Below are 11,889 nucleotides of genomic sequence, written 5' to 3' on the forward strand. Positions count from 1 at the left end.
GAAAAAGACATGAGAGTAAACAGTTAGCTAGCAAAGTTAGGGATGAGGATTTTTACTTGTAAAAAGCCCACCCACCTGTATCCTTCTGAAATATTCCAATTTTCAAAGAATCAGAATATGATTCTGGCATTCAGTACTAAATCACTACTGAACACAAGCAATCTGACTTTGCTGACTCAGAGGCTCTTCCAGGTCTTCTCTGTATCTTCCCCCAGACAACATCAATTATTCGTGCACTACAGGTAAATGGAAAAAGAAAATGCCAGGTAGAGAGCACCTGCCTTCAAGATGCCGTGCACTGCATGGCTTTTATCAGTTTTTATTACATCGGGTCAAGGAAACACATGGAATCTTTCAACGTGGTCCTGCCTCTTTGGGCATATATTCTAAATAAAACATATATCCATTCTCATTCCCAATGAGAAAGGTATCAATTCAAAAGAATCTCACCTTTCACCAAATTCTACCTTTACAATCCTTTAACAGTCATATCACTATACACAGATTTTTGGCAGTCAAAGGTCTAACACAAAGCAAAGCTTTAACACAATCAGAGAATACAACTGGTAATTTGATGCACCGTCATTGGGCGGGTCAGACTGCATGAGGCAATGTGGCTGTGTGGAGGGACAGAAGTCTGTACCTGTGGCAACTGTTGCTCTTGATTTTCATGTGTTCCTCCACCATTCCAATGCCTATTCCTTAAAAGCAAGTGGAAGATGTGACGCCAAACAAACTGGGCAGCTGCTTTAACTCTCTAACATAACTATCCATCCTCTTAAAAGGACTCACTGACTACTAGTTTGATAAGTACTGTCAAAGGACATTTATTTGTAACTTTTGAGAAAAGTAATTTTCAGATGCTAGTCTTAGAATACACTCAGATCCTTTCCAGTTTGAATGAACAATTCTAATTCTTGGCTTGGTTGGGAGTGGGGCTAAATGAAACCTGAGCTGTACACCCTTGAGAAGACATAATAAAAAAAGCAACATCTATGCTATCAGTGTTTAGTTTGAACAGTTGCTGCACAGGTGACAGCCCCATGCCCTGTACCAAGTTTTAAACAACATCACTAGTATCTTTATCCAAAAGATACTTGAGATTTAAATGCTTATTACAGGAGAGAAAAGAACATTTGCCAAGTGTCATCTATGGGCTAAGCACTTGCTAGATGTTTTATGTACATTCTGTCATTTAATCCTCAAGGCAATTTTAAATGGTGTTATTTTCTTCATTGTACAGGTGGAGAAGATGAGACTCAGAATGCTTCCATGACTTGCCCAAGGTCACATCATTAGCATGTGGCAGAGATCTGAAATAAAAGTTTGGGTTTTCTAACTCCACAGCCCATACTTTTTCTTCTATATATAGTATTAGGCAACTGAGAAGAAAAAGACATGAGAGTAAACAGTTAGCTAGCAAAGTTAGGGATGAGGATTTTTACTTGTAAAAAGCCCACCCACCTGTATCCTTCTGAAATATTCCAATTTTCAAAGAATCAGAATATGATTCTGGCATTCAGTACTAAATCACTACTGAACACAAGCAATCTGACTTTGCTGACTCAGAGGCTCTTCCAGGTCTTCTCTGTATCTTCCCCCAGACAACATCAATTATTCGTGCACTACAGGTAAATGGAAAAAGAAAATGCCAGGTAGAGAGCACCTGCCTTCAAGATGCCGTGCACTGCATGGCTTTTATCAGTTTTTATTACATCGGGTCAAGGAAACACATGGAATCTTTCAACGTGGTCCTGCCTCTTTGGGCATATATTCTAAATAAAACATATATCCATTCTCATTCCCAATGAGAAAGGTATCAATTCAAAAGAATCTCACCTTTCACCAAATTCTACCTTTACAATCCTTTAACAGTCATATCACTATACACAGATTTTTGGCAGTCAAAGGTCTAACACAAAGCAAAGCTTTAACACAATCAGAGAATACAACTGGTAATTTGATGCACCGTCATTGGGCGGGTCAGACTGCATGAGGCAATGTGGCTGTGTGGAGGGACAGAAGTCTGTACCTGTGGCAACTGTTGCTCTTGATTTTCATGTGTTCCTCCACCATTCCAATGCCTATTCCTTAGCAACATTAAATAATGAATAATCTGCAAGCAACCATATCTAAATAAAGAGCTCAATATTTGAATCTCAAAGAAGTGGCTGATTTCAGAAAGGCATTTCTTGACACTCTAGAGCAGACTGGGATGGAAGTTGTACCGAAGGCTGGAGAAGAGCCCAATGTGTTTCACAAGGTTAGGCTCCACGACATAGGCCCGCTCTCCCTTCGCCCTCAATAGTGAGTACAATGCCATGTCCTTGCCAAAACCCTTGTGGCAATACACTTGGGACAAGTAGGTGAGGGTTCGGCGGGCCGCAGGGGCAGGGAAGAGCATGGCTGGGGTACAACACTGAGAAGCAGGAACCACACTGTATAGCGAAGGACTCAGACGCCGCAGTTCCAGAAAATAGTGCCGCCCCACCAGTTCAACCAGACCCATGCTATAGAGAGAGAAGAAGAGCATGACAGGCCAGCTAAACCCTGGGCGGCTTGCAAACCTCATGTATATCCAGGTTAGTAAGGGCCCTAGCACCATACCCACACCAAGCCACTCCAGGATCCTCATGGGCTCTGGGTTGATGTAATGCTGGAGCCTCTCAGGGTGATAGAGCTTTAGATAAAGGGCATCTCTGAGGTGTGGCTCAGACAAACGAGCCCGTAGGAGGTGCTCTAAGACTGGAAAGATCTGTTCTTCTGGAACAGCATCATCTTCCACCATCAGGACATAGTCTGGGTTATAGGTCTGCAGGGAGGACTCCAGGCAATAGACATAGTCTTGTTTCTCTTTCTCAAATGAGTTGGTTGAAGGGTCATCACCATAGTCATCCTCAGTGCCCTCATAGCGGTTAGCCACAGGGACATACTTGGAGAGGAGCTTGGCATCAAAATGGCTCACGCTACGCTCCACATTGCACAGGAAGAGTTGGTGCCCCTCACACTGGGGTCCACATTGCTGAAGCAGCCGGTGGAACTGGGACACCACCTGCAAGACATAGTGGAAGCCAGGCTGCCTGTCCACAGTGATGATGGTGATCACCAGCCAGGGGCGGGGTGTAGCCTGCCACACAATGGGCACTGAGCCATTGGCAGAAGGCAACTCCTCAAAGTAATGGAGGGCAGCCTCACCCTCTTTCAAGCTTTGCTGCAGGAACTCTTGACTCATTTGGTTCAAGTGCCAGTGGCGCAGATAGAAGTAAGAGTGTAGAAGACGGTGACAGGCAAGGGGTGCCAGCAAGCCAAAGGTTACCACTGTTAAAATGAAGAGCTGGACAGCAGTGCTGCCCCAGGAGAGTCGCCTCAGCCTCCGGAGAAGCATGGCAGCTGGAGAGGTTGAAGTACTCATGAGGTCAACTTTTGGTCATGTTTGATCCCAAGAACAAATCATCCTGGAACTCAGAACAGAACCACTGCAAGTCAAACCTAAGGGAAGGAAGTAGAGAATAGAAAAGAGAACTTAAAAGAAATCCAAGGACTAAATCTAGTACATATCAAGCAGAAATTCTAATTCAAGGCTATGTAGAGACATTAAATATTTTCGGCAGTAAACTGCTCTTTGGTTGTATCTGTTAATGATCTCTGGGATGCTTTTATCATTTCTACTGAGTAATATGATCTTGGTGCATCCAACTGAGTCTCCATAACATAGGATGCTTAGTTAGGTTTACAATATGCTACCTTGGTAAGATCATCATTTCTAGTCTCCAGAACAGGTTTCTAAAACAGACATAAAAAAGCAAGGCTTGATACAGAGGAAATACACACATTTAGATAGACCAAGTCCCAGTATAAGCGCCCACTAACTACTTGGCTACTGTGCATAGTCATTTCTGAAAATTCTTTCTTTTCTGCACATCCCAAATGAGAAAAATAAAATAGAGTTGTCCTGAGGGATTGGTTCCAGGACTCTCCCACAGATACCAAAATGTGGGGCTGCTTAAGTCCACTATAGAAAATGGTGTTGTATCTGCAAATAACCTACACAATCTTCCTGCACATTCTATATTTTAGTTTATCTATTTATTTATTCCATAAGCAAAAGACAGAGAAACAGCACCGCCCAACAGTGTCTCATTCCACTACAAGTCTCAGCCAGCCTCAGGTACATGAATACCTGGCGTACTCAGGGAGTTCTCTAGATATGAATGCAGAACCTCCATATGGGCCAACCTTGTAAAGTGTAGTGTTTTACTGCTGGCTCATCATACTGTAAATCATCTCTAGATAACTTACAAGTAATCTTAACATAAGTGAAAAGGAAAATACATTCATTCAATTTGGTTTGCAATGAGAAAGAGTGGAAATGTGTAGTTTGTTTTGCTTATAGAGTTATGATGACATGTTAAGAAAGTGTTGGACTTTAGGGCCAGCGGGTGGCATGATGGTTATGACGCTGGAGTTCCACATTGGCCGACCGTGGTTGAAGTCTCGGACCTAGTGGCTTGTTTCCTTGCTATCCTTTCCTCACTCTGAATCTCTGGTCAAATTAAAAAACAAAAAAAAAGAATAATTAAAAAATAAAGTTAAAGGGCCAGCAGGTGGCATGGTGGTTAAGGCGCTGACATTCCAGCATGGCTGACCACAGTTGGAGTCCTGGACTTGGTGGCTTCCTTTCTCACTTTCCCTCTCTCTCTGGTCAAATTAAAAAATAAATGAATGAATAAATAAAATTAAGTGAATAATTCTAAAAAAAATAATAAAGTTAAATAAATTTTAAAAAGGAAAGTGTTGGGCTTTATTTTGCTTTTTCATAATAGCTGCAGAAAAGTAGGAATCAGATTGAGGTGAAAAGTCAATTTGATAGCTTAGCATTTAAGTGTGATTACATATTCAGATAGCTTTTCTTGTTTCCTTTAAATATATGCATTGTGTGGGTAGTAATAGATGTAAATTTACTCTTTGAAAGCAAATCTTGTCTCAATGTTAATTGTAAGAGCCTTGCTAATTTAGTAGTGATGCTTTCCTTGCTTGTATAGGTGTGCATTTGTAAACCTTCATGCTATAAATGGAATTTGATCTCTCTCTTTGGGAGACATTTGCATTTTAGTATACATTCATGTCCCTACTCTCTTTGACCTGACAATATAGTGCTGTATAATGTAAACTTATTTCCCAATATTAAGAGTGATTTTTTTTTAAAAAAAGTATTCTCTTTATATGGTTCCATAAATACGAACCAGCTTCTCTTTATTGTGAGAAATACTGTTTCATAACACATTTGTTGACACTGTTAATATAGACATGCTAGGATCTGGGTCATTTTCTACTGAAGTCAAGGTACTGTGCATGGGAGAAAGTGTTAGACTGCAGTATTGGGTTACCATGGAAGCCAGTGCTTTTCCCATCTTATTAAACTGATGTGACTCTTCCCATTGGACAGAAGAGTACTGTATTTTTGAATAGCCTGCTCCTGGGTAACAACAAATTTGTTTGATAACATTTTTTTCTCTGCATGTAAGATATAAGAACAACATGATGTACATATACAAGTGGCCTTGGTACATTTCCCAATAATGTTCCTTTTTTTTTTTTTTTAAGAGAGATTTTTGCTGTAGGCCTTGTGCACTCACCAGAGACACAGAGAGAAACAAAGAAAGAGAAAGTGAAAAATCACCCGGTGGCTTCCTTTCTCACTTTCCCTCTCTCTCTGGTCAAATTAAAAAATAAATGAATGAATAAATAAAATTAAGTGAATAATTCTAAAAAAAATAATAAAGTTAAATAAATTTTAAAAAGGAAAGTGTTGGGCTTTATTTTGCTTTTTCATAATAGCTGCAGAAAAGTAGGAATCAGATTGAGGTGAAAAGTCAATTTGATAGCTTAGCATTTAAGTGTGATTACATATTCAGATAGCTTTTCTTGTTTCCTTTAAATATATGCATTGTGTGGGTAGTAATAGATGTAAATTTACTCTTTGAAAGCAAATCTTGTCTCAATGTTAATTGTAAGAGCCTTGCTAATTTAGTAGTGATGCTTTCCTTGCTTGTATAGGTGTGCATTTGTAAACCTTCATGCTATAAATGGAATTTGATCTCTCTCTTTGGGAGACATTTGCATTTTAGTATACATTCATGTCCCTACTCTCTTTGACCTGACAATATAGTGCTGTATAATGTAAACTTATTTCCCAATATTAAGAGTGATTTTTTTTTAAAAAAAGTATTCTCTTTATATGGTTCCATAAATACGAACCAGCTTCTCTTTATTGTGAGAAATACTGTTTCATAACACATTTGTTGACACTGTTAATATAGACATGCTAGGATCTGGGTCATTTTCTACTGAAGTCAAGGTACTGTGCATGGGAGAAAGTGTTAGACTGCAGTATTGGGTTACCATGGAAGCCAGTGCTTTTCCCATCTTATTAAACTGATGTGACTCTTCCCATTGGACAGAAGAGTACTGTATTTTTGAATAGCCTGCTCCTGGGTAACAACAAATTTGTTTGATAACATTTTTTTCTCTGCATGTAAGATATAAGAACAACATGATGTACATATACAAGTGGCCTTGGTACATTTCCCAATAATGTTCCTTTTTTTTTTTTTTTAAGAGAGATTTTTGCTGTAGGCCTTGTGCACTCACCAGAGACACAGAGAGAAACAAAGAAAGAGAAAGTGAAAAATCACCCCAGTGGGACCAGCAGTTAGTGTAATGGCTATGTCGCTGGACTCCCACATAGCCGCTGGACCACGGTTCGCATCCCGGACCTGGTGGCTTAAAATTCACGCGGGCGCGTGTGTGTGCGTGCCCAAGATCCCAAGAGGAGAATGGAGGAGAAGGGATTGCGGCGTGGTCATCCCCCCGGGGGGTAATTTCTCACTTTCTGTCTGTCTCTGTCTGTCTGGCGAGCACACGTGCCCTATGGCAAAAACCTCTCCAAAAAGAAAAAAAAAAAATCATCCCCATGGGGGTAGGGCCACACCACAATCCTTAGTCTTCCATTTTCTTCTCAGGATTTTGGGCATGCATGCACATGCACCTGCTGGGTCTGGGATTTGAACTGCAATCAGCCATGTGGCAGTTCAACACCTTAACCACTATGCCACCAGCTGGCTCCCCAATAATATTAAGGCATTATTTTGACCATATGTGTCTAATTAAAATAGTTTTTAATCCTTTACCTATGGCGAAAAAAAGAAAAGGAACGGAAAATAAATAGGTAAACTTCTTTAGCATTTTATTTTAGGGAGACAGCTCATCCTCCATTTCAAAACAGATGATGTGGACGGCTGGCAGATGGCATGGTGGTTAAGGGGCCTGAACTCTCGTATGGTCAATGGTGGATCGAGTCCCAGACCTGACAGATTGCTTTCTCTCTCTCTCTCTTGCTTTGTCCCTCTCTGGTCGAATTGAAATACATAATAAATGAGCTAGATCCAGCTACGAGTCAACCAGACCTGGCAGGCAGCCTGGGAAATGCCAGCCATTTAGTAAATGCTATCGTTTATGATATAGCAGGTGCGACTGACATAAAGAGGACCTTTAATCCCAGGCAATTTTCCCACACAGGAGCAGAAAAATCATTAACATATAAGATCTCTTTTTAAAAAATATGGTTGTAAAACTGCAGTTTTACTGACAATCAGGAGAAAGATTCAGTTCAAAGGAAACATGACCCCTGTCTACATTGATCAGCTCTTGCTGGGGTGATGGATAACCCTAAATATTCTTAACTTATATTAACAACATGCATTGCACACAGGCCTGTGGAGAGCTGCGGCTTGCTGGGTTCAGTACACAAGTTATTCTATGTGCCTCTCGTGCCAGATCAAGCTGCAGATGAAACAGCCACCTGGGAAATGCTCTTACGTTGAACGGAAGCTGCACAAGAGGCTTAGACAAAGCATGTAGGAACATGTGCATCCTTGCTTAAGTGTACCATGGATCAAGTCCATTTACCATCTGCTGGCCAAAGCAGTAGAGCAGAGAAATTTACTTCTACTCAGCAACGTTAGGAGAATATGAAGACTGGGTAGAAAGGAAAAGCAGTAGGCCAATTTTTAAGCCCTCAGGAGAAAAGAAAGGGTCTTAACAATCTGTTCAGAGAGTGTGGGAAATTTCTAGAATGCTCACAAGGCATACAGCCTTCCCCCACCCTCCCATCATTACACGCTGCATGAGTCAGGCAGGCTGTAGTAATCATCCCCAAATCTCAGTAGTTTGTAACTAAGGTCTAATTCTTGCTTCTATCTCTTGTCCATTATGGATCAATTGTGCCTCTGTTCCATGTTGTCTATACTCTAGGACCCAGGCAGATGGAGCTGCCTTTTTCTTGAACATTGCCAATCTTCTGGCAGAGAGAAGAGACAGTGAACCACAAACTAGCTGTCAAAGCCACAGCTCACGAGTGACATACATCATTTCCACCCACATTTTATTGACCCAAGAAAGTCACAAAATAACTCGAGTTCAACAGAGCAGAGTTAAAATTTTCCAAAAGCACATGGCCATGCCTGAAGTCAATTATTATGATAACATACATCTCTCCAGAGAGGGGCAGAAATTTTTTGTACAATAATACAATCTATGGACCCCACTTTGAGTTACAGAAGCTTAAACTAGATATTGAATTCAATGATGAGTTAACAAATTTGCTGAAAATGCAGCCACACTGAGTTATGTAAATAGGCATTTAAGAGTATGCTTTTTTGTTTGCCTTTTAAAATATTTTCTTGGGGCCTGCAAGTGGCATGGTGGTTAAGTGTGCTAGACTTCCACATGGCCGACCACAGTTCAAGTCCCGGACATGGCAGCTTGCCTTCTCACTTTCCCTCTTACTCTGCCCCTCTCTGGTCAAACTAAAATAAATAAATGAATAAATAAAGTTAAATAAAATAATTCTCTAAAAATATTTTCTTAAAAGATTTAAGCAATTACAGGACAGTAGGATTGGTGAACAATGCCACCTATAATTTATTTCACTGAACTTAGCTGGTTTTAACACAACTGGCCTTAGCACCGACCTAAGAGCATAGCTTTTTACTAGGTGTTTGGAGGAAGGAGTTCTTTACTCTTAGCCTAATCATGGGTGTGAGACAGAGAAGAACTATGTCTACATGATCACTCTGCCTGCCTTTTTGCAGAATTCCAGTCATTCATGATGTCACTGCTCAGGCTCACAATCCTGTGACATTATGGATTGACTGGCACTTATCAGTTCACCCGTAACCACACCATTATAACCCTGATTCTATGAACCAATGTTAGTAAGAAGTTCCACTTTATCTTCTGTATTTCTAGATTGATTGGCATTTGTAATTTGACTTGGTAACAACCACATTGTTAAGGCCCAGATTCCATAGAAATGTTTACCCAGTTCTTATCTATGCCTTGCTAGTGTACTTTGAAACATAACCATTCCCCAAACCGGATTTTGCCTGTTACCAAGTCCAGGGTGAGGGCTTAGGGAAAATAATCAAGGACAAAGTCTTCAGAAAATGAATATGAATTAGAGCTTGGATGAATAAATGGAGCCAACAAAAGCAGTCATCTTAAGAGGGACTACTGAAAATTAAACCAAAGGAGCTGTAGGCGTTATGGGAGGCAGAACATCAAGCTGAGCGCCAAGAGATGAGTACTGAAGAACAGTCCATGTTTCATAAGTCTGCCCCCCTACATACATGGTACCGCCACTCTCCCAGGTGCTTGGGTTCAAAACACTAGCATTTCTGACTTTTCACCTCTATCCAGTCACTTCCCAGTTCAACTTCCCAAGGTTTCTCCTGTTTTTCTTTTCTCTACCCCTCCTCACTGCCACAAAGATAGTTATCTCTTATCACCTCCAGGCCAACTGATCGCAACAGACTGCTAACAGCTTTGGCTTTGGACTTCCAGAGACAGCAACAGATTTGAAACCAAAACATCTGAGTCTAGTTCTGGTCCCAACATTCACTATTTAGATCCATTTACATAAATAAATAATTTATCTCTGAGCCTATTCTGGGCTCAAAAGAGGAAAATAAAATATATTTGAATGTATGCAAGAGCAATAGGTTTTAAAATTTGGTTAGAAGATTTTCTTTCATCATCCAGCATCATAATGTTCCTGGCTTTAAAAAAAAATCAATTTTATTAAAATATAATTTACATAGAGCAAAATGCTGTATGTATATAAATGTATATTTTGATGAGTTTAAACAGACTTATACACCCATGTGACCACCATTACAATAAAAATTTGACCAAAGTATTCTAAAGATCATCTGGAATTAGGACTAGTAAACACTGCCAGAAATGTTAGCTTTCGTGCAACATATATAACAAAAAATTACTACTTTAATAAGTAATACGTAAAGATTGCTTAAAATTCAGGAAGAAAAAATAATTAATTGAAAAATGGGGAAAAAAATGAACAGTTAATTCACTCAGACTAATGCAAAAGGCTAATTAATACACAGAGGAAAAGGTTTCAATTCCTAGGGGTAATCAAAGACATGCAAATTAAAGCAAGGTACCATCTTCTGGCCCATGATATTAACTTAGAATTTTTAATGTATATAGGGCAAATTTTGGGAAGATATGCAGAAAAATCTCAACATTCTAAAAGCTGACGGTTAACATTTTATTTTCTCCTTTACATTTTTTTGTTTCCTGAATGTTTTATAATTATCTTATCCTTAAACAATCCAAATACTTCTAATAATATAAGCTATTTAAAACAGTCTCAAAAAGTGCGTTGCACTGGTGCAGTGCGTTCTAGAAACGCATCCAGAAAACAACAAAAGCCCCCTAGAAGCTGTAGTTTCCTTGGAGAAATACAAACGTAAGCACACACACCCCTGCAGGTGTTGCTAATGGTCCGCAGAGTGAGATCATCATTGGAGCCGCCCCTCCGAACCCGGGCAGAGCGTGGGCCAAGCAGGAGGTACTCGGGTCACACTGATCCTGCAAGGGTCACGCCTCAGACATGGTGCGCGCAGTGCGGCACTGGCGACGCCCGAGTCCAAAGGCCAGAAAGGGGTAGAGACACGCCTAGATGATCTTAACTGCCCTGATTGTCCCTCCTGGAAAAAAGGATGGGGACGAAGACCGGAGCCTCGGATCTAGACACCGCCGCTGACCTTGGGCACTCCCCGCCGCGCCGGGGCCTCAGTTTCCCCACCCGTAGGTCCAAGAGGACCATCTCCATCACCGCGCTGTTCCCTTCGGCGGGTCTTCCTGGAGGCTAAGGTGGGGGAAGGACGCCTCCCAGCCGGCACAGAGCAGCGAGGTCGCCCTCAGAAACCCGGCGCTGGAACGCTACTCTCACGGGCCGGGTGGGCCCGAGGGCGGACGCGCGACCAGGGTCCCAGCTACGCGCAGGCGGCCATTAGGCCATGGGCCCGCCGGGCGCCGGGGGTCTCACCCAGGCTCGCAGGCGCCCAGCTCGCCTCCGTCAGTCGCTCAGCGCAGGGGCGAGGGGTGGCGAGGCGCAGCGCTCATCCATCCCCGTGTGGTCGCGGGTGGCGGCGGGGCCGGGGACGCCCTTCAGTGTCGCCGCAGGAAGCTGCAGGCGCCGTGGGCAGGGCCGGAGCCAAGCCCGTCTGCCTGGAGGGGCTGTCCCCATGCCCGCCAGCCGCGACCACCCTTCATCCGCAGTCTCTCTCTCGGGTGGCTTTCTGGAGTGGGCGCTCCTACCACCAAGCCGCTGCACGGATTGTGCGTCACGGAAACCTACCCGGTAGGGACCGTCAGCTCCGGGCCCGGAGCACTCTGGGGGCCGCCTCCCGTGTCGCCCAGGCTAGCAGCTGGCCCATCCCGGTGCAGGCGCCATGGCCAGATCCCGAATCCCGGAGCATTTCGGGGCGTGCGCCTGAGCCTCACCTCCTCCCGCCGCCCAGC

At 42.4% G+C, this 11,889-nt stretch overlaps 1 protein-coding gene across 2 annotated transcripts; it reads right to left on the reverse strand.

Moving 5' to 3' along the window:
• Positions 1–729: 729 nt before the first annotated feature.
• On the reverse strand, positions 730–11,883 carry PGAP4 (post-GPI attachment to proteins GalNAc transferase 4). Of its 2 annotated transcripts, none has more exons than XM_006145557.2 (2): positions 11,726–11,883; positions 730–3,489 (listed from the first exon to the last, which is right to left on the reverse strand). In XM_006145557.2, the coding sequence occupies exon 2, from the start codon at positions 3,410–3,412 to the stop codon at positions 2,201–2,203; it is 1,212 nt and encodes a 403-aa protein (XP_006145619.1). In that variant the 5' UTR covers positions 3,413–3,489; positions 11,726–11,883; the 3' UTR covers positions 730–2,200. The 2 variants fall into 2 exon arrangements, with proteins under 2 accessions (XP_006145619.1, XP_006145620.1); XM_006145558.3 differs by lacking the exon at positions 11,726–11,883 and adding an exon at positions 11,414–11,701.
• Positions 11,884–11,889: the final 6 nt, after the last annotated feature.

Source organism: Tupaia chinensis, unplaced genomic scaffold (assembly GCF_000334495.1).
Source record: "Tupaia chinensis unplaced genomic scaffold, TupChi_1.0 Scaffold000153_1, whole genome shotgun sequence".
Taxonomy (NCBI): domain Eukaryota; kingdom Metazoa; phylum Chordata; class Mammalia; order Scandentia; family Tupaiidae; genus Tupaia; species Tupaia belangeri.

Coding starts and splice junctions, on each gene's coding strand:
- PGAP4 (XM_006145557.2), bottom strand. CDS start 3,412: ATGAGTACTTCAACCTCTCCAGCTGCCATGCTTCTCCGGAGGCTGAGG.